This window comes from Cucurbita moschata, unplaced genomic scaffold, assembly GCF_002738365.1.
Source record: "Cucurbita moschata cultivar Rifu unplaced genomic scaffold, Cmos_1.0 Cmo_Scf00001, whole genome shotgun sequence".
Classification (NCBI taxonomy): Eukaryota; Viridiplantae; Streptophyta; class Magnoliopsida; order Cucurbitales; family Cucurbitaceae; genus Cucurbita; species Cucurbita moschata.
Window position 1 is genome coordinate 9,305,212 of NW_019268517.1, and position 25,744 is coordinate 9,330,955.

At 36.3% G+C, this 25,744-nt stretch overlaps 5 protein-coding genes across 7 annotated transcripts; 2 read left to right on the forward strand and 3 right to left on the reverse strand.

Annotated features, from left to right (window-relative positions):
- Positions 1-3,432: 3,432 nt before the first annotated feature.
- Positions 3,433-10,490, forward strand: LOC111441972 (phosphatidylinositol 4-phosphate 5-kinase 9-like). 2 transcript variants are annotated; one of them, XM_023079205.1, is made up of 10 exons: positions 3,433-3,782; positions 4,016-4,068; positions 4,583-5,979; positions 6,478-6,645; positions 7,243-7,408; positions 7,704-7,814; positions 8,074-8,261; positions 8,506-8,663; positions 9,419-9,581; positions 9,823-10,490. In XM_023079205.1, exons 3-10 carry the CDS (start codon positions 4,718-4,720, stop codon positions 10,100-10,102), a joined length of 2,496 nt encoding a protein of 831 aa, XP_022934973.1. In that variant the 5' UTR covers positions 3,433-3,782; positions 4,016-4,068; positions 4,583-4,717; the 3' UTR covers positions 10,103-10,490. The 2 variants fall into 2 exon arrangements, with proteins under 2 accessions (XP_022934973.1, XP_022934963.1); XM_023079195.1 differs by lacking the exon at positions 4,016-4,068.
- Positions 10,491-10,735: 245 nt separating this feature from the next.
- Positions 10,736-13,529, reverse strand: LOC111443387 (splicing factor 3A subunit 2). The gene is made up of 7 exons (XM_023081187.1): positions 13,288-13,529; positions 13,029-13,198; positions 12,441-12,517; positions 12,244-12,309; positions 12,029-12,103; positions 11,869-11,943; positions 10,736-11,330 (listed from the first exon to the last, which is right to left on the reverse strand). The coding sequence occupies exons 1-7, from the start codon at positions 13,437-13,439 to the stop codon at positions 10,941-10,943; spliced, it is 1,005 nt and encodes a 334-aa protein (XP_022936955.1). The 5' UTR covers positions 13,440-13,529; the 3' UTR covers positions 10,736-10,940.
- A 1,644-nt stretch (positions 13,530-15,173) lies between these two features.
- Positions 15,174-17,267, forward strand: LOC111443418 (ras-related protein RABC2a-like). The gene is made up of 6 exons (XM_023081230.1): positions 15,174-15,548; positions 15,778-15,846; positions 16,078-16,143; positions 16,390-16,511; positions 16,672-16,800; positions 16,895-17,267. Exons 1-6 carry the CDS (start codon positions 15,410-15,412, stop codon positions 17,000-17,002), a joined length of 633 nt encoding a protein of 210 aa, XP_022936998.1. The 5' UTR covers positions 15,174-15,409; the 3' UTR covers positions 17,003-17,267.
- Positions 17,268-21,217: 3,950 nt separating this feature from the next.
- LOC111443395 (zinc finger protein ZAT5-like) lies at positions 21,218-22,420 on the reverse strand. Its single transcript, XM_023081198.1, has one exon. It carries the CDS (start codon positions 22,037-22,039, stop codon positions 21,347-21,349), a length of 693 nt encoding a protein of 230 aa, XP_022936966.1. The 5' UTR covers positions 22,040-22,420; the 3' UTR covers positions 21,218-21,346.
- Positions 22,421-24,170: 1,750 nt separating this feature from the next.
- LOC111443404 (transcription factor MYB27-like) lies at positions 24,171-25,706 on the reverse strand. 2 transcript variants are annotated; one of them, XM_023081210.1, is made up of 5 exons: positions 25,613-25,706; positions 25,062-25,541; positions 24,831-24,960; positions 24,625-24,743; positions 24,171-24,578 (listed from the first exon to the last, which is right to left on the reverse strand). In XM_023081210.1, exons 2-5 carry the CDS (start codon positions 25,192-25,194, stop codon positions 24,274-24,276), a joined length of 687 nt encoding a protein of 228 aa, XP_022936978.1. In that variant the 5' UTR covers positions 25,195-25,541; positions 25,613-25,706; the 3' UTR covers positions 24,171-24,273. The 2 variants fall into 2 exon arrangements, with proteins under 2 accessions (XP_022936978.1, XP_022936985.1); XM_023081217.1 differs by having other exon boundaries at positions 24,643-24,743; positions 25,062-25,651.
- Between the last annotated feature and the right edge of the window lie 38 nt (positions 25,707-25,744).

Consider the following 25,744-nt stretch of genomic DNA (forward strand, 5'->3'; position numbering starts at 1 on the left):
AATTTGAATGAATTGGTTGGTCAATCAAGGTTGTATATGTTGAGCCTCCACGACTCATATAGGATAGTCTCACCATATTGACGTGTTTAGAGCTTAATTTTATCCATAATTTTTTTTAACGATAATATACATTTATAATTTAAAAGGGACGATAAGTTAATTATCTATCCTCCACTCAAGCATAATTTAATTGAAGGTGGAATCAATCCCATTTCTTCCACTAAAAGATGTGGGCTATGAATAGGACATTTATGGAAGCACTAAATCATATTATATACCCAAAATATTACAATTTGACATCTAATTTAAACTTTGCTTACATTCCAATGTTCATTACAAATAATATTTGAAACAAGGAGTACGCGTAGGGTTAATACTCTTCGTTAACTTAAAGAATCAAATTCCAAACTATCTTTATTCGGTGATAGAACAATACTTAACTAGGTATCAATGTGTAAGAATTATATTACAGATCATTATTAAATATATGGACAAATGGGAGAGAGAACCGTACAAAGATTTATTCTTCTCTCACACTGTCTATATTTACGGATATTGTTGAACTTTTTAAAACATTTAAAAATTTTGAATATTTTTGAGATAAGTGGTGAAATTTGTTTGTATTTTTATTAATTTAGATTAAATTTTTTTAACATTATATTATTTTAAATTAATAGTTAATTATATTTATTGAAAAACTTAAAAAAAGGCTTTAAATGGGTGTAATAGACATTCATTTAATGGTAAAGGGAAAAAGAAATAGAGTGGACAACATTAATTAATTAATCAATTAATTAACAAACAGAATAATAGAATCCTATTGGTCAAATGGAGGCTCCACCATACGTTCATAATTAATAAGCGACAAAGATTAGATATTTTTCTAATATATTTTATTTTTATCATTATTTCATAATAATTTATCAAATTTATATCAGTTTTTTAAGTAAATATCATGTTTTTATTTAATAAAATAAACTGATAAACTAATATATTAGATAAGGGTATTTTTCATAAATTAATTAAACGAATAAAAATAAACACATTATTAATTAAAAAAAATACCTAATAATTAGTCCATGCATTAAATGAAAAATACGTCAGATGCAGCTAGGAGAATGAAGAGACTAGGGAGGGATTAAATTAGATTAGATTAGATTAGGGTAATTAAATTAGTGATTAATTGAGTAATTATTATTAAAAAGAAAAAAATGGGTCGTTTTTTTAAGTTGGGACGGCAACGTCGGCTGTGACCATAAAATAATGAACCGACATCTCTCTATGATGGAGAGGTTTTGGTCATTTCCAACTTGTCGTACCGACCATCTTTATTCCCAATCTAATCTCTCAAAAGTCGATCACTTGGATGCTTATGCCTTTCCAACCTACCAGCACTAGACTTTATCAATTCAACTCTCATTAATAAAAAGAAAAAAAAATACTTACTTTAATAATTCCCGAACCTAATTTAATACATAAGACATCAATTATTATTTATATAAATTTAAATTAATTTAATAAAATTTTAAAATTTAAAATTTTGTGTTTTTTATTGGCTCACAATGCCAGATGCATTATTTTTAAAATATAAATTTTTTTCAATACAAAAACCAACTAAAAATTAATTTATCACAAAGCCCGAGCAAAGTCACGCTAGTGGTCATAGTTTATAATATCGTCGATTAATACACCATGTCCTAAAATTTGAAAGTTTCAACCTTTATTTTAAATTATTTTTCTTTTTGTGAAAGGTAAAAGAAGTTGTATAGAAATTATGCATTAATTCGTGCATTTTAAAATATTATATAAAAAAAAACATTTGACATTAAATAATTAAGTATATTATATTGAAGTAACATACAGTTGTAAATTGCATTAATAAATAGAAAATGATATTTTAAGTTATCCTTTATGATAAACAACATATAATTAAATATTATAATATGATCAACCCCCTACTAATCAAAGATTAATCATAGTCACTATTTAATAAATATATATTAGGGTGGTCCATTGCAATTCTACATTTTTTTTTTTAAATAGTTAGATCTTCATGCGATAACTTTTTAATTTTTTTCTTTTTGGCTTCGTTGATTGGGTAAGTTCAATCATTGTTAAGTTTTTACCAAAGTGAAAAAGTTTTAACAATTAAATATTCAAATATTCAAAATTATGAACGGTAAAATAAAAGAAAAAACTTATTTAATTTGTCTACTTTGAGCATGTGAACACGACTCTCTACAATGATATGATACTGTCCACTCTGAGCATAAACTCTCGTGGCTTTGCTTTGGGCTTTCTCAAAATGCCTCGTACTGATGGAGATCCGTAATTCCTAAAAATCAGTACATGAATGTGGCGAAATCACATTAAAATGGGAGCGATCGTGAGAATATGATGACTAAAAAAAGTCTAAAACATTTGAAAATTACTATTTACCAACAATGTGCACTTTCCTTTTGGGCAACTCAATCATAGAAACTTCATAGTTAAACATGTTTTATTTGGAGAAATCCTAGGATTAAGGCGGGTCACTCTTAGAAACAAATAGTAAGTAATAGAGCAATGTAGGGACCACGTGAGTGAGGGGATAAACATGCTGAGAAGGATTTGTGTGGCTTGTGGGGATAGTTTTCTCTCGGGAATATGTAATCTGACCATATTACAGAGGAATGTCGGGACCATCAAATGTCAAATCTAAACCTAAAGAATTGAGAAATGCAATTTAATTATTTAATATTAAATTAGAAATTAGAAAATTTATAAAATAGAATTGATAAATAAATAGCCGTACAGCGGTTTGATGTAATCGGAAAGGACAAAAGTGGGGCACGAGGTTTTTGTATTCTTATCAACTCGTTGTTAATTAATAATTTGATTATACCTTTTTTTTCCCCTAATTAATATTACTAAATTAGAGAAGAGGACAAGATTGGAAAATGCAAAAAAGAAAGAATAATAATAATAATAATAAAATACCATAGATGAGTAGATAACTATAAGATATACATTACATTTTTGCGATAATTCAGTAGATAAGTATAAAGTATATGTAAAATTACCAATTTAGTCATGCTTCCAATTTATTTTTAATTTGGATATGAATAAACAAATATGACAAAGAAAGTGTAATACTTAAAAATAAATAAACTAAAGATAATTTAAAATCAAAATCAAATCTCATCATAAATAAAAAATCTCTGATTTTTTAAAAATATATTTAAATAATTTCTATATTTTTAATTTTGTGGCTAATGACATATTTAATATTTTTATAAATATTAATGCTTTAAATTTTATTTTATTAAAATTTTAAAGGACTGAATATGTTAGAATTTTGTAATAAAAAATTATAGATTGAAAATATAGATAAATTAAAAGATATTATATATATATATATATATATATGTTTGTTTTAATAATAAAGAAAAAGACGTCTGGGGAGGGTTGGGGAAGAGAGGCGAATGAAAGTGGGAGGAATTTGGATTTGAAAAAGTTCGTGTTCTTATGGAAGCAACGACTGGCTAAAGATCAAGATAGAGTGCTGGCTTTGTTCTGAAGTAATCAGCTAGCGGGATTTTGATCCATAATCCTTACCATTCAACTGAAAGCGATCGATCCGAAAGCGAGTCCCAGAAAAGTTCTGAAGCTGTTTTTTCCACTTCCAATCCCACCTACTTCGTTTCTGCTCCACCAATTTTCTCTTCAGATCCTCCTCCTCCTCCTCTCTCTCTCTCCTCCCATTTGTCTGCAACTTCCATCTTTGATTCTCTTCTCTGGAGGTACAATCTCTCTTTCTCTCTGTTTTGATTCTGCGTACACGCTTATTTTGATGTTGATGAATGAAACCTCTTGTTTAGTTTTTTTTTTTTTTTTTTTTTCCTTTTTTTGCTACTTTCTTTGAATCACTGATGTTTGGAAAGTCAACTGTGTAATGGTGAAGTTATGAGTTTATTTATTAATTTACTTGCGTTGTTTGTTTGTTTGTTTTCTGAGAATCAATCTTCCTATTTAGATGCAGCCTTGTGCTCGTGGTTTTGAACGCATGTCACGGATTCTGACGATAAGGTGGAATTGGTTTTCGTTTGTCACTTGATTTTTCTTCCTCTCTAGTCTGGCTTGAGAGCTATGAAAAGAGAACGAGCTTGATTTTATTGTATGTGTTCGCAACATTTGTTTATCAAATACTAGCTTTGAAGAGGGTGGCCGATTCCATTTTCTTAGTAGGTTAGCGAGAGTTCAATTAACGCACAGCTGTCGAGTTGATTGCGTTCTCGTTTGATTTCCACTTTTCCCTGTACACTGTTCACGTTGTCTTTCTGTCATTCCAGCTTTTTTCTTTTTTTTTTTTTTTGGTTCTTTGCTTTCTTACCACCTATGAATCTTACTGTTCTTACATCTTTCCTGAAAACTTGCGAATATATAAAGTTGATTTTACTTTGTTTTTGTTTCTGTTCATATTTTGAGGTTATTCACAGGGAATATTAATGGATTTCATCATGTTCCCTAAACCTATCTTATTTTCTCGGAAGACTTTGTTCTGTACTCATGCTAAAAAGTCTCTTATTTCTTCTATTAATAGATCAAAGAACGAAAGTTGGAGCCAATAGTTTCTTCCTGCGGTAAGCACTCTTTCTACAGAATCCTGCCTTATAGCGGATGAGGTGCTTTGGAAATTAATATTCTAGTACGAAATTGACTCCCTTGGGCATTATGCATGTCTGGCCCTGTGGCCATTGTTGATAACGTGGAAGGGGGTCTTTCTTCTGCCGAGAGAACAAAATCTCTTGATGCCATTACTAGTAAGGAGTTCACATCTGCAATAATAAATGGTGAAACTGTTCATACCTCTGAGTCCGCTCGCTTCAGAGTTGGGGAGCTATTGCTTGTCAATGGGGAATTGTATTCTGGGTCTCTTCTTGGTAACATCCCTGAGGGCACGGGGAAATATGTGTGGTCAGATGGATGTATATATGAGGGTGAGTGGAGAAGGGGGATGAGGCATGGGAATGGAAAAATTCGATTTCCTTCTGGAGCAGTTTACGAAGGTGAATTTTCAGGTGGTTATATGCATGGTACAGGAACATACACCGGTCCTGATAATTTGGTTTATAAAGGACGATGGAAATTAAATTTGAAGCATGGTTTAGGTTATCAAGTCTATCCCAATGGGGATATTTTTGAAGGCTCTTGGATGCAGGGAACACCCGAAGGGCCGGGTAAGTATACGTGGGTTAATGGAAATGTTTATTTGGGGAACATGAAAGCAGGGGCGATGTCAGGGAAAGGAACCCTTACTTGGATAAATGGTGACTCATTTGAAGGAAACTGGTTGAGCGGTATGATGCATGGGTTTGGGGTATACATGTGGAGTGATGGAGGCTGCTATGTGGGGACGTGGACTAGGGGTCTGAAGGATGGAAAAGGGTCATTCTATCCAAAAGGAAGCCGCCTGCCAGCAGGTCAAGAAATTTACCTGAAGGCTTTGAGAAAAAAAGGGTTGTTACCTGATTCACGAAAGCAGAATCATGCACATATTCATCATGCTATATCAGGGGATATGGGGAATTTTAAGGTTGGTGAAAACCAGCAATCCTCTCGTGTTACATCTGATAAGCTCTCAAAGGGTAGTCTGTTAAATCTGGAACAGTATCGCTCTAAAAATGTTTCGCTTGAAAGGCGCTGGAGTCTTGAGGTATCAATTGAAAAAGTACTTGGGCACGATTCTTCATCAGGACTTTCAGACTATGAAATGGGTGGAAATGTAGTAGATACAAAAATCCCAATTTTGGAACGCGAGTATATGCAAGGTGTACTTATTAGTGAACTTGTTATAGATAATAGTTTTTCCTCACCATCATCAAGAAGAGCAAGACGAAGACAGAAAAAGCTGGTCAAAGAGGTTAATAAACCAGGTGAGATGATCATTAAAGGTCATAGGAGTTACGATTTGATGCTCAGTTTACAACTCGGAATCAGGTATGCCCATTTAGCTACATTAACAAAAAAAAATTCCCATTGTGTTTCTTTTAAAAGTATCCAACATTTATTTCATTTTCTACGTTTGCTGCTTGTGCCTGGATTTTGATAATTATATTATATTAACCTCTTTCGTCGGTATGGAGGTAGTAATCACAAGTATCATTTAGATTTAGACACACCGTCTTAAAAATAATATTACCAGGGAATACATATTCATGAAGAAAAGGGACTAAATAGGGACGGGCTTAAATTCTAAAACCGGCCACTTATGGGATCAAGGATGATACATTCTAGTGTACTTTTCGTTCTTCAACTCAAAGTTCTTGTTTGCTTTCTAGTTCCTACTGCATTATTCATGCCCGTGAAAATGCCTTAATTGTTGATTTGTTATTATCTTTCTTTATCTATGATAGCTAAAACATGGGCATTCTCTGGTCTTTATCCCTTTAACAATTTTGAGAAGTTAATGTTGAACATACATTAGAATGTGGTCAGATATACTGTGGGAAAAATTACACCCGTGCAAAGGCGAGAAGTCAGGAGTTCAGACTTTGGTCCTCGAGCAAGCTTTTGGATGACTTTCCCTAAAGAAGGTTCCCAGTTGACTCCACCTCATCAATCCGAAGATTTTAAATGGAAAGATTATTGTCCAATGGTCTTCAGGTTATATACTAGTCTTTACAACATTTTATGTACACTGTTCATTCATACATTGGTTCATTTATTTATGCAGAGCCATAGCGCAAAACATTTTTCTATACATCCTCATTCATTGATCCATTCATATGCTAAGTCGTGGGATGCAGTATTTTTTCAGGAAAGATTCTTTCTTGATAGTTTTTTTCAAGAATGTTTAGTTTGACATGTTTCAAAACAAACTTTTTTTAAAAAAATCTATTTTCTTCTGTTTATGGACGGGAGTATCCAATATATTTTAGTTAGCAATTGTATGCAGATAATTTAGGAAGGATGGTCATCTTTTTAGTCCTTTCTGTCAACTTATTTTTCTTACATGCTTGTTATAATGCAGTTCTTTTTCTTTGTGTGGAAGATCAAAGTTTTATTAAATTCTGTCTGGTTTTGGGATAGGGGAATGTACTTGATTAGTCCCTTAGTTTCTCTGTGCAATGACTTCCATTTACTAAGGTTGCAAGAGAGAAAAACTGCAGTTCTGAAAAGGAAGAGATGTGCAAAATAATACTGGAATGCATTCTTCATTTGCATCCTCTTGATTCTAGCCCTCATAAAAATTCATTATAGGAACCTGAGGGAGATGTTTAAGATTGATGCTGCTGACTACATGATGTCCATCTGCGGAAATGATGCTCTTAGAGAGCTATCTTCACCTGGGAAGAGTGGTAGTGTCTTCTTTCTGTCCCAAGATGATCGTTTCATGATTAAAACACTCCGAAAATCAGAAGTTAAGGTGTGTTCATCTCTACTTGCAACGTCTAAGCAGTCAAATTGTGATACACCCGTACATGCAACGATTAAATTTTCATATAGAAATTGTAACTTTCTCTGAGCAACGTCAAGAAACTACCACAACCTCATCACGTGCTTTTAGAAAAGGGAGAAAAAGAAACTATTATGCTGAATAATCCTCATAGTTCTCTAGCTTTTTTAACAAAGTTTGCCAGATTACACTGCAGTGGACAAATTTTCCATGTGTTTTTATTCTCCTATATGCAAATAACACACCTATGCATGTTCTGCTATAGGTGCTTCTACGGATGCTTCCAGATTATCATCATCATGTGAGGTCATATGAGAATACACTTATAACAAAATTTTTTGGTCTTCATAGAATCAAACCAGCCAGCGGTCAGAAGGTATTAAGCACCAAAACTTGGAGCTTTTGTCTTGGTCTTGGCATTCTTCGGTTCTTCCACATATGATGCATTTTAGATGTTCACAGGCTTTAAACTATTGTTAGAAAATTATAATATCAGTATATTGTTTGTGATTTCTGACCTTATAGTTTCCGTGTGACTTCTAATGTTGTTCTTCAAACTTGCTTTGTAATTCAAATCACTAAATAACAACTTCAACCAACTAATGTTCATCAGCTAAAATTTTATTTTTGTGCAGTTTCGCTTTGTAGTAATGGGAAATATGTTCTGCACAGAGTTGAGAATTCATCGGAGATTTGATTTGAAGGGTTCTTCCCTTGGACGTTCAGCAGACAAAGTTGAAATAGATGAAAACACTATACTCAAGGATTTAGATTTGAACTACTCCTTTTATTTGGAACCTACTTGGCGAGAGGCTTTATTAAAGTAAGTCGTACTTGAATTATCCTCTATTTCTTCTAAGGCTATCTTCATCTAAGCAAACATACTAGACTAAACATTAGTATGTCATAGAATTATTTTTTCTTGCAAGCATGTTAGTTGACGCACAGCAGTACCTGTATTGAATTAATGCTAGCCTCTGCACAACTATTGCTGAACGAGCATTTTTCAACATTGAAGGACATATAAACACGTCCTATTCTTACATCTCATGTTCTCTTCAATGCAGGCAGATTGAGATTGACAGTAAATTCCTAGAAGTGCAGAATATCATGGACTATAGCCTTTTGTTGGGTGTTCATTATCGTGCCCCACAGCAGCCGCAATCCCATTTATCCTACAACCGGAGCATGAGGGCTGATGGATTGGGAATTCTTGCGGAGGATGGTTAGTATCTAATGAGAACATATGTATCTTTTAATAGTTCTAGTTATCGTCTATAATCGGTCAGACTTCAAATTGTAAACAGGATATAATTCATAACAGAATAGACTAAATGGCTTATACGGTTAAATTTACACGGGTTGGAGAAATCACAAACTGAAGATTCCTTATTTTAAAGTGATGCCAGCAGTTGGTATTCTAAGATTCAAAATCAAGTGGTTATGAATGTGAAGCTCCACATTCTAGAATTTTGTTATTCTGTTTGCCTGTATAATGCTTGGTAAGCAAGTTTGTTGATGGACTGAGATAATTTGCAAAGTTTGACAAATACTTTTCATTTTCATATGAAATTATGAATATTAAAGTTATACTATTCTTATCTCCACTAGTACTATTCTTATCTCCACTAGTTGTGGCTTTTGATATGCCATGACTCAACTTGAACATGAGTTTGATATTGATGGAAGACTCGTATGTCAATTCAATTACAGTAACTTGCCGATTATCCAGCCTAAGATCATTTTTCGTTTCTCTCTTGGGAATGAGCTTAAGATTGGAAGAATCTACCTACCTCGATACTTGTGGTTATCTAGCATTCCTGTCATGCATTTTGTGCGGTGTCATACTTCAACTTCATAAACTTCTCATTATTATATTTGAGTATAATTTTGTGTATAGCCAGTGGCCCAGTTGGTTGGTCTTTTGATTGATTTGAATTGAAGTACTTAACACAATTAGCTGCTAATATTGAATGGCAGATCCTTTCGAGGACATATCAACCTACCCACAAGGTCTTGTTTTAGTACCTCGCATAGACGATGACAGTGTTGTTGTCGGCTCCCACATAAGAGGCAGCCGTTTGCGAGCATCATCTGCTGCTGGGGATGGGGAAGTGGATCTTCTGTTGCCTGGTACTGCAAGGTATTACTTTTCATTCCCTAACTAGTAATATTATGGATACATCGGAAGACCAAGACAGCCCACTTCATTCGATTCTCTCAAAAATTCAATTTGTCTGATCATCATTTTTGCTTGACGACAGAGAGATAGATCTTCAAGCACGTTTTAGTGTTTGGAGCCTGTTGTAAAATTATAGTTCTAAGAAGGTTCTGGTTTATTATTATTAACCTTTACTCGACACTCTTCTCACTCCGTTATGCAGACTCCAAATCCAACTTGGCGTGAACATGCCAGCAAGAGCAGAGCAAATTCCAGGAAAGGAAGAAAAGCAGATGTTTCACGAGGCCTACGACGTGGTTCTATATCTGGGCATTATTGATATTCTACAAGAGTACAACATGAGCAAGAAGATCGAACATGCATACAAATCTCTTCAATTTGATTCAATATCCATCTCTTCAGTTGATCCTACATTCTATTCCCAACGTTTTCTTCAGTTCATTATCCAGAGAGTGTTCCCTCAAAATGCTCGCGCAGGCTGAAAAATGTGGCATCTATATGCATATCCTTTCAATTCAATTCCTCCCCCGGAAGATTTCCTGCTGCACCAGATGCATCAGAGATTGAAGATCGGAGAGCCTTCAGGTTGGAATTTGTGGAGGGTGGTGGGTGACAAAAATGGCAATCATCAGGTCGTGCAAATGCTTGTACATTATTTAATTACTGTTTTCCACGTTCTAACATCAACTCTTGTAGTTCCTCTGTTTCAGAGTTCAAATTTATACTTGCATTCATGTTGAGCTTTACGACCTTGTCTCTCCCCTTATTCTTCTGTTTCTGGAGAAAGACCTGACTGAAAACGAAATAAGGGAGGGAAATTTCCCTTCAAATTCACTAAATTTGTGTTTTGAATACTCTTATCGAAAACTATACATGTTGTATTGTTCAGTGGAATAGCGAGCCTGATCGTTGATGAGAATCATTAAATTTCCAAACATATGTTAAAACCTGCATTTTATAATTTTAATGGCCCATTAAGTACTTTAAGTTGTATCCTTAAAAAATAACGTTGCTCGAGCATTTTCTTTAAAAGATCAAACGCAAAACATTTCTTCACCTTGAAAACAAAGATGATTAACAATTTTTGTTTTTGTTTTTGTTTTTTTTTTCTGACATAGAATTAACAAAATTCTTTTACTTTGCCTGAAAGGATACAACAATCAAGGTATCTTAAGATTCTACATGCCGAAATATGAGGATACAACGGAAAAGTGCTTCAAACTTTCACTAGTGAGGCCAACGATTAAAGTCCACGGAACGTCGATCGTCCAGTACCAAATTATCTTCTCAAACCATTCTACTTAACTGATATTCTGTGGCCTATCCCATATTGGGTGGCGGAGGGGGTGGCTGACGGACACCCTGGCCTGGGAAGCCCTGTGGGGGAGGTGGCATGGGAAGTCTATTCATCTGAGTACCAGGAGTGAAATTCGCCATTGTGTTATTACCAACTGGAGGCGGTGGAGGGATGGGCGGAGCTCCACCAGGAGGCATTGGCCTAGGAGGACCATTTGCCATTACAGGAGGGGGAGGCGGCAAGGATCCAGGCATCGGAGGAGGAGGAACTCTTGGTGGTGCCCCTTGCTGTGGTGGAGGTGGGGGCGGTGGTGGAGCTTGTGGTGGTGGCGGCAATGGCACCGTTCCATTGGCTGCAGGCACAGTTTGTGGCTTGTTTGCCTCTAGTGGTTTGGATTTAAAATACAACTGCAACTGCATATTATCACGTTTGCTAAAACCATGTTAGAGAAGTTGGACACCAAAAACTAAATAGAACAACAGTAAACCGTGCCATTAATAACAATACCCTACATGCAGCTGGAAAGCTAGAAGCCATTTAGGCTGTTGGTTGCAAGGTTAAATATGAGTCCTTAAACACAAGAATACATGTATTATGGAAAGAGTGTCAATTTTTTAATATGAAGAGACAAAAGATCAACCATATGAAGAGATGGCAACTAAATAAGCTAGTCAAACATCTGCATGCACAAAGGGGCCCAAAGCCAAAATAATGCAAAGGGGAATCAAGATGCAATCTATTCAATCAATAATTCAAACGACCAGCAGCGAAGACAAGCTACAATAGACTGGTACAATAACTAAATAGGTTCCAGAAGAAAAGGTATTCATTCATTGAAAAGTTATAGATCAAATCCTAAGATACAGCTGAACTGTAAGTAGTGGGCTAAGGGTGTGAATGAATAGAAAAAGTATTGAACAAATTGAAAGAAGGAAAGGAAAAGAACCTAACCGTGAACATTTTCGAGTCTGGATCCCAGTGAGAGAAGAATTTTGGTGTGGATTTGTCAATCTCTGTGCTTGGAACCTAAAATGCATACAAGTAAAGACCCTTAGGAACTATGAGCTAAGCCATTGATCAACAGCTTTTACAAATAGCATGACTCAAATACCTTGAATGCAATTATCTCATAGGGTTCAGCTGCAAACAGAAGATATTGGTATCTTTTATCGAACGGTTGCACCCGCTGAACATAATAACAAGAAAGACAGAAAAATTAGCTTTAAAAGGATATTCCAATAGCGATAGAAGTGGTAAAAGGAAATATTATGTTTTCAAAAGCATATGAATGATGGAACTTAGGTACTATTCAATTATACAAAGAACCTGCTCATAAGAGGACATAAACCGGTGTCTTGGCTTTGCTAGGTCTTCAATTTCTGGGTATTCAATCTGCATGATGCAACAGTATACAAGTAAAAGAAGGGGCAAGGCAATTCAGACACAGCACAATGGAATAATGCAAAATAATATCATCTTCAACAGATACACACAGGTGTTTTGTATGAACTACAAAGCCATACTTGGAAAAGCAGAGATCTCTGCTTTGTCTCGGAATCAAATTGCTTCGTTACTCGATAACCAGGCCTCCCAATTTTAACTGAAAGCAAGCCAGAAAAGGAGATAATTAACACAAACTTCATTTTAAGTACCAAAAAAATATGAATACATCCAACTAAGACTACAACCAACACTTCAAAATTTCAAAACCACTTCGAAACAATGGCCAATTCCAATCATGAACTCTTATTTGACTTGGTGTCGGTTGGATACATGTTTATGTTACTTGATTTAAACAGAAATCTACTCGCTCCTTCTAATGCCCTTTCAAGATATCACACTTCAGTTATAAATGAACAAACAAAATCATTATGGCATTATAGTTCTAAGTTGCAATAAATGGCGAAATCAAGCACATTATCAATCCAATTGCAAGGGGTGGAAAATACAAAAGTCATTTCATATCAATCCTCACTACTGAAAGCAAATTAAAATTAGCTTGGCAACAACCCTTCAGAAAGATTACAAACATGCAAAAATAAAATTATTGTTCACTCTCACATCCAAAATTAATGTGGAATTTTTTTAAAAAGGGGGAGCATAATGCTTACCTGTTTTGCGAACAGAGACCTTCCGCTTGTGGGGTTGAGGTTGAGCAGGAGCCTCCTTGGCTTCACGGGCTGCTCTCTTCGCCAAATTAGTCTGATGGCGCTTCCCCTGCGTGTGCGCCAAGTAATTTCCCTCATTATTGTGCAGAGTCAAGCAAAGCTTACACTCATAACTACAAAAACACACCAAAAACAATACAATTCAACTCAAAATTTTCCAAAATAACCCATAAAATTAGAAGGAGAAAAAGAGAAGGAAGACCTTCCAAGATGATTGCGCATAAAGTAGGGATCCTTGGCGAGATCGATGGTCTCGAGAGCAAGCCGTCGAAGACGCTCTCTCCGATCGATAGCTTCATTCTGTGCAGAGGCCGCTCCTCCACTTCCCGGCTTGGACCCCCACTCTCTATCCATCGCCGTCAAACTCCGGTGTCGCTTCTTCACTGAATTTCGATTTCCGACTGAGAAAAAGCCCTCTCCTTTCTCCGGCGACCTAAGAAGCCCTCCTGTTTATGATATCGAAGGAAATGAAAACTTTGTAGGGCCTGAAGTCTGAATGACCACTCATGGGCTAAGGCCCATAATCATTTCCACATTACACCTTCAATATTAAACGGCCCACCACCTCGCGATTAAAAGAAATTAAGTAATAATAATAAATATATATATATATATATATATATATATTTCTAATTTTAGTTGATTCCTTTGTATTTAATAAATTTATGAAATTTTAAATAAATTACCAATAAATTAAGACTAATGAAATATAATTAAAAAAATTTAGGAACGTATTAAATAAGTATTAAATAATATATTAAAGTTTAAGTTAGTCCTTAAGAGATTTATTAACATTTTTAGAAAAAAAAATAATAAAGATGAATAAATGAATTTAAATAAATATTTACATTTTAGAGTATTTTATAGGCCACGTGGCCAAATAGAATTGCCAGAATTTGTCCTTGTCGAACTCTAGTAATAATTTTCATGTGGACTTGTCTTGTGGTTCACGTTTTCAGATTTAAACACACGTAATCATGTATTTTTAATTTAATCAACTTTTTCTCTTTATTTCTTTTTAATACATATTTAATTAATTTTTCCTTAATATCTGCAAATCGGAAGTATATAAGTATATAAGACAATGAGACATCGATTATGCGACACTTGTTCTAACCTTGCCAACAAGTCGACTGTGTAAATTTGAACTTTGTAAACGATATTAGCACATGCTTGAGCCTCAAGTCATGTTTGAGAGAAATATTTTAGAAAACGTGAGCGAGGAAATACGTTAAAAATAATTTTAACGAAAATAATGTTATAGGCTAAAGACGAAAAAGCAACAACTGTTTTGATAACATATAATCTGGGTACGAAGAATTCACAACTAGTCACATCTCCCTGTAATACATTTTAGGGCATTTTAACGTTAACCGGTGTAAACATGATTTTAGTGACCGGTCATATACCTGTATTGTGAATAACGTTATATAAAAATGGTGCAAAAAAGGGGCAAGAGTATGCATAATGATCTTCCTTAATCATGACTGATTCCCACTACACCTCAATAAATTAATAGATCAAAGTTGGCTTTGCTTTGCTTTTAGCTGTCTAAAATGGTCCACCCTCACCCATCATGCTAAACATCGCATTCATAACGTAGATTAAATGATGACGTGACATGTTTATTACATAAATTTTAGTTCATTTAATATCTAAGATTAAGAGCGATAAATAGATAACGTGGTCACATCATATAGATAAATTGTGAGATCCCACGTCTGTTGGAGAGAAGAACGAAGAATTTCTTATAAGGGTATGGAAACTTCTCCCTAACAGACACGTTTTAAAACCGTGAGGCTGACGACAATGCGTTAACGGGCCAAAACGAGCAATATCTGGGTAGTTACATAAATGTTGAGCCATTAGGTGACGAATTCAGTTTCCAAACCCGAATTCTAATACTAATTTTTTTCTTCCATTATCTCATCAGCTATGGAAGGATCATTCAAAATATTCTCGAGGCTAAATTTATAATTTAACGGATATTAAAAAAAGAAAAAGGTATAATTAGTCTTTATTCCAAGGAAAAGCTTTGTTTAGAAGAAACTAGTTTGCTGGAGCAGCAATCCCAGGCAGTGGAGTTGGGACAAAACCATGGATTTCCCCAAAAACATAACATCTTAAGAAAGGTAAATAAAAAGGGAAAGGGCAAAGAACAAATACGTTGTTGTCTCAGCTGGTGCTCGCTCGCTTGCTCACTTCCCCGTTTTCTTGGAACTTATTCTTCTCTTTTCTTGCAACAATCAAACATAATTCCAATTCTTTTTCCTTTTCTACTCTCTCTGAATTCTGTTCCATTCCTGAAGAAGAAGATCATCCAAATGGGATCTTCTTCCGGCCAGAGTAGCAACTACGATCTGTCTTTTAAGGTTTTGTTGATCGGCGATTCAGGTGTCGGCAAGAGTAGTCTTCTTCTCAGCTTTATCTCTACTAGTGCTGAAAATCTTGCCCCTACTATTGGTATGTTTTTTGTTTTGCCACACCAACTAAACCCCACTTTTTCTTTTGCTTAAACTTCCTGCTCATAACCTGTTTGAGGAAATGCTTCTCTGCTCATAATCTGTTTGGGTGTGGGGAATTTGAGGGAAAAGGGATGAATTGGAGATGCCTTTCTCATGTTCTTATTCTTTCTTGTGTTTTTGGTTTCTGTGTTTGGATCTGTTTTGTTTTAATGACTGTTTGTTTTTAGGTGTGGATTTTAAGATCAAGCTGCTTCAGGTGGGTGGGAAGAGGTTGAAGCTGACAATCTGGGACACTGGTATCTGTTCTTTTTGGTTCAAATTCTAGGGATTTCAGTTCATTTTGTATCTGAACTTTTCATGAACTAAGAATTGTTTCTGTTTTGTTCCCTTTTCAAAAGATGTGGGTAGAAGAAAGCTTGCACAAAGCCTAGGAATCTCAATAGTTTCACTGTTTTTAATATCAATTCCTTTGCTTCTCCCTTTGTATGGATTGCTTTTGATCTTGTTTAAGCCTTGGTTTCTTGCAGCTGGACAAGAGAGATTCAGAACATTGACAAGTTCCTACTATAGAGGTGCACAAGGGATCATTCTTGGTATGCTTCAAACTTTGATCTCTTTATCTTTTGAGCTAAGATTTATCTGGGTGTTCGGTGTTCGATGTTCACTTAACTCGAGTCGAAACGGAGGACAATCAGTTGGGGGAAATAAGTTTGATTGGAAGTAGAATTGTGCTACAAACCTATAACAGCAGTTACAATTGGTTTTGTTCATTAACATTTTGTTTGATTCTTCTGTCAATCTGTCTGGTTTACAGTGTTGTATTTATGATCTTGTTGTAGTGTACGATGTAACACGGAGAGAAACGTTCGATAACTTATCGGACGTATGGGCTAAAGAAGTGGAACTATACTCAACAAATAAGGAGTGTGTCAAGATGCTTATTGGTAATAAGGTTGACAGAGTAAGTTTCTTTCTTCCTTCCTCTGGTGTTCTAAAAAAAACAGTCCCAAATTAAGTGTTTACACCATCGTTCTCCTAAGATTTGTTGGTAATGCTCCTTCGATGATCATTTAGGGAAAGCTTCTAAGATTTATGATAGAACTTGATGTGTGTGTTCATAGGAATCTGAAAGGGCTGTGAGCAGGGAGGAGGGGATTGCTCTAGCGAAGGAGCTTGGATCCTTTTTTCTTGAATGCAGTGCTAAAACCAGAGAGAATGTGGAGAAATGCTTTGAAGAGTTGGCATTGAAGGTATATTTCTACCAGACCAATTTGAAGTAGTAGCCCTCGAGAAACCGAACGCCTCGTTCGTTCGTTCTTAAAAACGTTGTCTCTTGTGTTGCAGATAATGGAGGCTCCTAGTCTGATTGAAGAAGGATCCACTGTTGTAAAAAGAAACATTCTGAAGCAGCAAGAATTACAGCCTGCACCAACTGCAAGTTGCTGCCTCTAAAAACTCCAGTAGGAAACGTCGATACGATAGCACGATTCTCCTTATCGACAGTTCCTGTACATGTCTCCTACTGCTCCTCCTTGTCATTGAGTTGTTTGTTTGCCTAAATGACTGTAATTAAGAGTTGAAAGAAACATGAAAAAAAGAAAAAAAATCAAATATAGTAACCTCCTTTGTTCCTTCCAGTTTTTCTTCCTATCTTTTACCTTTTGGATTGTTATGGCATTGTATTCTACCTATCTATACTAACAAAACTCGGCTTGTATCATATGGATCAAACACGTTGCTCGTACGATATCTCACGGCTGCTCTCTTCAAACAACTGCTTAAATTTCATGGTTTTCGAACTGGGAAGTTGCAGTTCTGGAACAACTCAATACAGATTTGAAAAAGATAACAAGAACCCACTTTGATTCAGGCTTTGTGTTTTGTTCTTAATAATTTTGAAAGAGAGCTTCCTTCACAATGATTTTCTGTCTTTTTGTATTATGTTCAAATGGGTTCCCAGCATAAATAGTGTTAGTGAAAGTGATTGAAATACAAAGACAAAGAGGCAAATGGGGATGAAATTACCAAAATAGACAAGCAACAAATCCACCAAATTGCAACTGCAAGTGCTTGGACCCTTTTTGTTGGAAGGGCAATGACAGGAAACTCCTCCCCCAACCACAATTTTGCTTCATAAAGAAGTGGATGCCTGATGGTTAGCCATCTACTGTCCTCTTTATCAGTTTCACTACCAACCAGCAATTATCTAGTGGTGATTATGGAAGGAGATTATATTCTTTTAGAAGAATCATTTCATGTTTTTGGTCGAACGAAGAAATTAAAGGTTGATCAACAAGCTTCATAAATCAACCAACAATGGGTATCAAGTGAATCAATGTTGAACTTGAAGTCAATCAATGACATTATTTAATCTTCTACATCAATCAATGAATCTCAATTTTTCAAATTTTCAATTATATCTTGCAGCTCTGTTGTAGAATAAACATGTATGACCAGGTCAAAGAAAACTGTACCACTCCCAAGTCATTTTAAGCACCCAGTAAGATGGAGCCTACTAATACCCCACCGCCATGTGAGCTGAGGCAGCTTCCAAACTCGTTCTGGCCTCCGTCCCTGAATCGGCTAGTTCAGTTGGGGCCTGTTAAACCAAGACAGAGGATAAAGTTTCAGACTGGAAAAACACTTTTTTTTAGTACTTCAAACAATTTTTTTAAGTATTTGAAAACTCATTTCAAACGGATCTTCCTTATCTACAGAAAATACAAACCCTCCCGTATGTATTTTCCTTGGTGGGAGATGCCCCTGAAGCCAGGGGCAGCCTTATAACTGCGGCATGCTCACCTCTTGCAGCATGCCGAAGAAGCTGTACAAGTAATGTTGAAAAGATCAATTCGAGAGGAATGAGATTATATGTAACCGCCCAAACCCACCACTAGCTTTGGCCTGTTACGTATCGCCGTCAGCCTCACGGTTTTAAAACGCGTCTATTAGGAAGAGGTTTCCACACCCTTATAAGAAATGTTTTGTTCCCCTCTCCAACCGATGTCAGATCTCACAATCCACCCCCTTTGGGAGCCTAGCGTTCTCGCTGGCACACCGCCTGATGTCTGGCTCTAATACCATTGGTAATAACCCAAGCCTACCACTAGCAGATATTGTCTTCTTTGGATTTTCCCTTTCGGGATTCCCCTCAAGGTTTTTAAAACATGGTGTTGGCACACCGCCCAGTGTCTGGCTCTGATACCATTTATAACAGTCCAAGCCCACCACTAGCAGATTTTAACCGTCCAAGCCCACCACTAGCAGATTTTAACCGTCCAAGCCCACCACTAGCAGATTTTAACAGTCCAAGCCCACCACTAATAGATTTTAACAGTCCAAACCCACCACTAATAGATTTTAACAGTCCAAACCCACCACTAACAGATTTTAACCGTCCAAGCCCACCACTAGCAGATTTTAACAGTCCAAGCCCACCATTAGCAGATTTTAACAGTCCAAGCCCACCACTAGCAGATTTTAACAGTCCAAGCCCACCACTAGCCGATATTGTCCTCTTTGGACTTTCCCTTTCGAATTTCCCCTCAAGGTTCTTAAAATGCGGTGTGTCAGTGAGAACGTTGCGCCCCCAAGAAGGTGAATTGTGAGATCTCACATCGATTTGAGAGAGGAACGAAACATTACGTAACGAGCCAAAACAGACAATATTTGCGAGCGGTGGGCTTAGGCTGTTACATCCTAGGAATTGATTGCTACTCCTGCACCATGACTGTAAAACAAACGGGTACACGTATAGCAACCTCATTGAATTAAAGATACAATGCTAAAACAATATTAGTACTTCGTTTTTTTTTTTTTTTTTCCATCAAATTTGTTCACTACCATGTGTGATTTGTAAAAGGATTTCGAACACTTTTTGAGTCAAGTATTCCTACTGTTGAAGAAGCCAATGTACATTTTCAAGAACAATAACTCTCTGGGCATCAACAAGGAGGAATAATAACCAAGTTGTTGCAATTTGCAAGTATTTGGTTGATTGGCTTCCCACAATCTATTAACAAGCATTTGACAACGCTTAGATTTCTTATCCAAAAAGATAAAACTTAGACATCGAAGATAACCAGCTACTTACAGTGTCACCTCCAGAACCAACTGATTCTAGCATCCTCTTCACGCAGTCTGTCATTAGCACTGTTTAGAAGGAGTTGAACAATCTCTACAAAACCTAGAGTCATTGGAGAAGAGAAAATGACTTGACAACATTTCCAACAGATAAATTTTCAAATACTTATTGCTGAATTGAAACGAGCAAATTATTTATAACAGTCTACTCACTCCCCTGCACAAGCATCATGCAAAGGCATGGCACCATCTTCATCTTGAACCTCAAATTTGCCCCTCTTTCCAGCAGTAACTATAATATGATTAATTTACTTCAAAATAAGCCACAAATCATACAAAATTCAATATAAAACATGGTAAAGTTTGCACAGGGGTAGCCAACTCTATTTCATTACGCTCAACATGCATTCCTCAAGACAACCAAATTTGCGTATTAGAATGACGAAAATACATATAACGAGAAGCACACTACAAATTGAATCGAAACATTTCCTTTCACGACGAGAACGCATCAAATTTACTGAAAAAAATCATTTCGACCTAATCAAGATAGTGAACAATCCAGAAAGCTCAAGCGAAAACTCTAGGAAGTGGAAAAGAAGAAGTTAAACCTAGAGAGGTGCGTAGGCCATTAAATTCGCCGAGCTGGACGTCATTAGCAAGGTCGCGGAGGTGAGTGGGAGTAACGAAATCGAACTCGATGACACCGTCCTCTTCAAAGAGAGCATTATCGTCCTCGTAACCGCCATCGTCATCCAAGCCGGGAACCGCCATTTATAGTTTCTTCTTCAGCCGTAAAAGTCGACCGGCCCAGCAGGCCAACTTTTGACTTCAAAGTTGGGCCTCATTGGGCCCTGCTCCGTATTGGGCCAACACTAAATGGACCAAGTTGTGAAATCGCTAACCTCTCTATAATTTTATTTTTTATTTCCTTCTAAAAAATTCATGATTGTTGGGAAACTCGATCATAGGAAAGGTGTAAAAGGTCACAGAATTGTCCTTGTTCACCGGACGCTGAAGTCCGTGCATACAAAGCACAGACAGGCTCGCTTTCCAACACATGCATTTTTTCAAGTAATAACATTTTTTGTTGTTGTTGTTGTTTGACATTTTGGGATGAAAAAGAATGTTAAAATTGATGGGCATTGGATTTGTTGTGTGTTGGGTATTAAAGTTAGATCCATAAAAAAGGGCAGTTAGTCCACTCCCACTACCTTTGCCACCCCTTTCCCTTCTTACCTTTTAATAATCAATCAATCCCCTCTCTCTCCCTTCGCTTATTAATCGATTAGCTCTAATTCCGTCTCTCACACGTTTTTTTTACACTATAGTTAACAAAAACGGTCCAACCCACGAACCCACTTTTTCTTTTTCTTGCCCACAAATTGATCACGAGAAATTTGGTGCACTTCAACGATTACAACATTAAAAATGTTATGGTTGTTTTTTCAGAGTGGCAATTTGAGTACTAGTTAATGAATAAGATAGTGTTTATTGTCTATGTTTTTAGTAATTTTTGAGTGAAATTTGAAGTGATTAAAGTTCGAAATGAGTAAGACATTGGTTTTGTTGGGAGGTTATAAAATGAATAATCAAATTCAAACCCCACAGGGGAATTAATTAAGTCCCAATTGATTGGGGGGGTTCAATTTGGTGCATATGATGCGACCTTTGCAACAATACCCAAAAAAAAAAAAAAAAAAAAAAAAACAATCAGTAATGACAATCCACCAGCGACGATGCGGCGGAGAACACAGACACCGCCGTCCGGTGCCGGTCATCCTCAGGCGCCGGAAGGTTAAGATCCAACTCCAACACATTTCTCTCTTTCTTAATCATTAACTCCTGCAACTGCGGCGTAGCAGCAGCACCTCTACTCGGCACCGACGCCGTAGAGGTCAACGCTCTATGTCGTCTCATATGACCACCAAGTGCCTGCCCAGAAGAAAACTCCGCTCCACAAATGGAACACTCATGAACCTTAGATTTAACGAGGTCACCGGCGGCGAAACTGGCCGGTGGTCGGCCGGTGGATAACTGCAAGGAGAGGTGAAATTGAGGGTCGTGGGTTTGAAGAGAATTAGAGATTTTGGGTTTCTTATGGCTAGCTCTATGTCCACCCAAGGCTTGAAAAGAAGGAAAACAACGATCGCAAGTCTTGCACTGATAAGCAAACAGAGATTGATTGTGTTGAACCAAAACAGAGGCGCAATCCCCTGTTCTCCCCTGCGCCAAAAGAATCAAACAATTGGCCAAATCTTGATCTTCTTCTTCTTGCTCTGTAAGCCCCGCCGACGAACTGGAACAATCAGCGCTGGAAGATGAAGCAACAGAGGGAGGCCTGGTGCGTTTGGTTCGCTTTCCCTTGATGAATTGGGCTTGATTTTCATCTGGGGTTTCCGCCATTGATGCAAAGAAAGAGGTCTGATATGGAAAAGGACGAGACAGCAAGTTATATATATAGAACAGAGGAGGAGAAGAAGAAGATGCAATGTAAGTGAGAGGAGGCTAGGAAAGGAGTGAGATTCGGTTGGCTTTGAAGCAAACCCCTCCGCCCATTACTTTTGCCCCACGACTCCTTTCTGTAGGATTAGTTTGCAAGCCTGGAACCACAGAATTTGCGCTATTCCCTTAATCCCTCATTAATATCGAGTAACTCTTTTTTAACCCTTCCTTCTTCTCTTTCTAACCAACCCATTCTAACTATAGAATTTAGCTAATCAAACACGTTCTTAACCCTTTCTCAATCCAACCTATTATGTCTTAATCATATCAACTAAACTTAGTTTATAAAAACCAAAATCAATCCAAATGACTCCACCCACTTCAACCTAAGCCCACTAGCAATCGATATTGTCACTTCTTTACATGGGTATGGAAACGGGTTAAAGTGACAATATCCAATAGGAGTGTAATTTCCTATAAGACAAGACGGGGAGTTATTAAGTATTACATATGACACCACCGCATGTTTACATGGTCCACCTAATGATTGGACAATTCTGATGTAGAGCAACGTGGGTTGGGTGATTTTTAATTTAATTTCTCTCTCCTTTTTTTGCGTCAACTCCAGATCATAATTCTTTAAAAAGACACTAAATTCACCAATTATGCACTACTCCAAGAAATGGGTTGTGGTTATTTTTTAAAAAAGATTCGAAAGTTTCAATCTTTTTTTAGAACAAAACTGAGAGAAAGGGAAAGAGTAGAGAGAAATAAGAGGATTATACTTGGCGTGAGGGCCTCGCGGTGGCCTGCTGCCCATGGCACGTAAGGGTGTGGCGCATCAGCATCACTAAGCAAAGCATCATCCCATTCAATTTCCAACCCTTCATTAACATCTTCTTCCCTCTAAACTTTCAAAATCGAACAAATTCTATTACATAACTTGTCGTATATGAAAATGACAGTCTAAGCCCATTATTAGTAGATATTGTCCACTTTGACCCGTTATATATCGTCATCAGTCTCATAGTTTTAAAACGCATCTACTAGAGAGAGATTTCTACACCTTTACAAATAATACTTCGTTCTCCTCCCCAACCGATTTCGAACCTCGTTTATTTTTTAATGACTTTGGTGCGTACTACTACTTGTCCACCACCTTATTGTTTGTGTTCACTACAAATACATCCAAAAGCAAAATTGTGCATTGAAGAAATGATATAATATTGGGTTTAGGGGAGGTGTGAATTTGGACAAAATATTGCATTATTAAAATTCAAAGCTATGAATTTCATTTTCATTTTGGGACTGTCCATATCTTGGAGTATCAATTTGATAATGATTTGGGTATTGATTGCTCAGTTGTGGATAGCCTCTTCTTCTTCATCATTTTTGTTTTAAAAATTAAACAATTATTCTCAAATTTCATTAATTAATTTAAACAATTTCCAAGATCTTTTTTGGGCTTTTCATAACTTTGTTTCTACTTTCTATTACCTTTTTTCATAATTATTGACTTTTTATATGTAAAAACGATTAACACGGGTCAAACTTTCGGTTGTTATTCCCCTCATCCAACGAAATAAATAAAATCACCGACCTAAAACTCTGAGTTTTATTTCATTTTGACCCCTATACTTTCATAATATTTTAATTTAGTCCTTCCGTATTTTAAAAATAACTATTTTAAAAATTGCTTCAGTATCCTAAATGGGCTCGTAACTCAATTTTTTTTTATATTATATATTGAATTAATTTGTGTTAAAATATGGTTTTTTTTTAAAGAAAAAAAAATACAAGCAAAGTCTAGCACTAAGTAGGTGTGACTTGTGAGTAGGTCATGAATTAAAATATGTAAATGATGTATTATTGTTGGTTTGATTAGTCTAATATTAATCCAACCTGGCTCGAACTCTAATATTATCTTAATCCATTAATTAATTAATTAAACTTGTGAAAATGACGAAGTTTCATAATGCTAACTTTAAAATTCCTATGCCCTAATTTGTACGTTAAGAACTTAAGATTATCGTGACATATTGCTTTCCATTGCATTATCATGTGTGCCTAGCTACGCCTAAGACCAATATATATATTTATTTATTTTATGATTACGTTCTATAGTTTGTCGATTGTTGAAGTTTCCAACTTGGAATATTTTATTTTCAGTGGCACTTTAGACGACATTTGATTTGTTACTCGATATCCCAAAGAGGAGTGAGTGAATCCCAGAAATGGTCCGATTGATCATCTCTACGTGCATAGTTCATATTTGGATAGTAGAAACAGAATTCTGAGTTGTTGCACTCTTCATGATGATTCACTTCCTGCTTCTCGTTCATTAATGGATTCGATATCCAGTTTGATAATCGAGTTTCGTATGGCGAACTTGTGATCTCGAGGTTCGACAACTCGAAATGATTGTATAAGGGAACGTCCCTTTCATTTTGGTCATGCCTTAATGAGAGCTTCTCTGGTTTCCCATGTTTTACTTTGCAGTCTGTAAAAGAAACTGGTTAAAGCAATTGAATATATCAAGAACTAACGTAGATTTTTCCATGAACCTTCTAGTTGAATGGGGAACTTTTTCCTCAAGTGGCTTCTCCAGTAGTTCTTGATCTCGTTATCAGTTCTTCCTGGAAGCCATCGTGCGATTCTCGACCATCTAAAACAAGATATATTTGAATAATGATGATCATAGAGCAATAAAGTTGCAAAATTTCTAGCACCCAGATGTTATTTTAGTTCATACTTGTTACCCCATTTCTTATGAAGTTTCAGAATGATTTCTTCTTCCTCACTGTTTATGCGATCACGTTTAAGACTAGGGCGGAGATAGTTAAGCCATCTGAATCTACAGCTCTTCCCACTTCTCTCAAGCCCTGCAATGTTCAGATACGAACATATAAACAAGTCTTGACATAGAACTTTACAAAATCGACAATATCATACTATTACGATAGAAAAAAGTTAACAGTCATACCTGAAGCTTTGGCGATCGAGTCCCACTTTCTCTCTCCCATGCGAGTTACAAACATGGTGAGCTGCCTGTCTTCCTGTTCGAGCCAAGGTCCTCTACGCTGTATCTCAGTTTGAAGGGCTGAATGAGTAGCCATTTCTGATCATGACTCAAAGCTCTTTAGTTGAATTTATAGAGGAAAAATAGTGGAAAAAGTGCAGGGAAGAACATTTGTTTTGGAATGAAAAGGGAAGGTGACCAGAAAATCCAAGGTGGATCAATAGATAGACTCCAATTCCAAGACCTACCCCACCATTCACCATTTGGATCATGTGAACCTGTTCTGATACCATACCCAATTTGGGCATTCAAGTAAGAACAAAGTTTCATCATCACTTTTTGCATTATCTTGAGATTGTTTAGAATATCCACAATTCAGATATTGATGTATTAAGTCAGCAGGAGATGAATATTGAAAGATGAAACGAAACCAAATCTAACAATCTTACTATCGGTTCGATTGGAAGAATTGTCTCATGTATGACGACAAGATGACGTTATATGATCGATAATACAACGATGTAAGATATATGATGATGAGATAACTTTACATGACGTTGTTTCATATTAAGATGATATGCATGTCTCAAATGTCATGATGCATTATGACGATGATTTTTCTAGGATGGACAATGATTTTTCTAGGA

Excerpts from the sequence above, each read along its gene's own strand:
- LOC111443404 (XM_023081210.1), bottom strand. The coding sequence starts at position 25,194 with ATGGCTACTCATTCAGCCCTTCAAACTGAGATACAGCGTAGAGGACCT. Across the intron at positions 24,744-24,830 it reads CATAAGAAATGGGGTAACAA|ATGGTCGAGAATCGCACGAT; the intron begins GTATGAACTAAA and ends ATCTTGTTTTAG. Across the intron at positions 24,579-24,624 it reads AGGTTCATGGAAAAATCTAC|ACTGCAAAGTAAAACATGGG; the intron begins GTTAGTTCTTGA and ends TTTCTTTTACAG.
- LOC111441972 (XM_023079205.1), top strand. The coding sequence starts at position 4,718 with ATGTCTGGCCCTGTGGCCATTGTTGATAACGTGGAAGGGGGTCTTTCT. Across the intron at positions 7,815-8,073 it reads AACCAGCCAGCGGTCAGAAG|TTTCGCTTTGTAGTAATGGG; the intron begins GTATTAAGCACC and ends ATTTTTGTGCAG. Across the intron at positions 8,262-8,505 it reads TGGCGAGAGGCTTTATTAAA|GCAGATTGAGATTGACAGTA; the intron begins GTAAGTCGTACT and ends TCTTCAATGCAG.
- LOC111443418 (XM_023081230.1), top strand. The coding sequence starts at position 15,410 with ATGGGATCTTCTTCCGGCCAGAGTAGCAACTACGATCTGTCTTTTAAG. Across the intron at positions 15,549-15,777 it reads AAATCTTGCCCCTACTATTG|GTGTGGATTTTAAGATCAAG; the intron begins GTATGTTTTTTG and ends GTTTGTTTTTAG. Across the intron at positions 16,144-16,389 it reads TGCACAAGGGATCATTCTTG|TGTACGATGTAACACGGAGA; the intron begins GTATGCTTCAAA and ends ATCTTGTTGTAG.
- LOC111443387 (XM_023081187.1), bottom strand. The coding sequence starts at position 13,439 with ATGGATAGAGAGTGGGGGTCCAAGCCGGGAAGTGGAGGAGCGGCCTCT. Across the intron at positions 13,199-13,287 it reads ATGCGCAATCATCTTGGAAG|TTATGAGTGTAAGCTTTGCT; the intron begins GTCTTCCTTCTC and ends GTGTTTTTGTAG. Across the intron at positions 11,331-11,868 it reads CAGACTCGAAAATGTTCACG|TTGCAGTTGTATTTTAAATC; the intron begins GTTAGGTTCTTT and ends GATAATATGCAG.
- LOC111443395 (XM_023081198.1), bottom strand. The coding sequence starts at position 22,039 with ATGGCGGAAACCCCAGATGAAAATCAAGCCCAATTCATCAAGGGAAAG.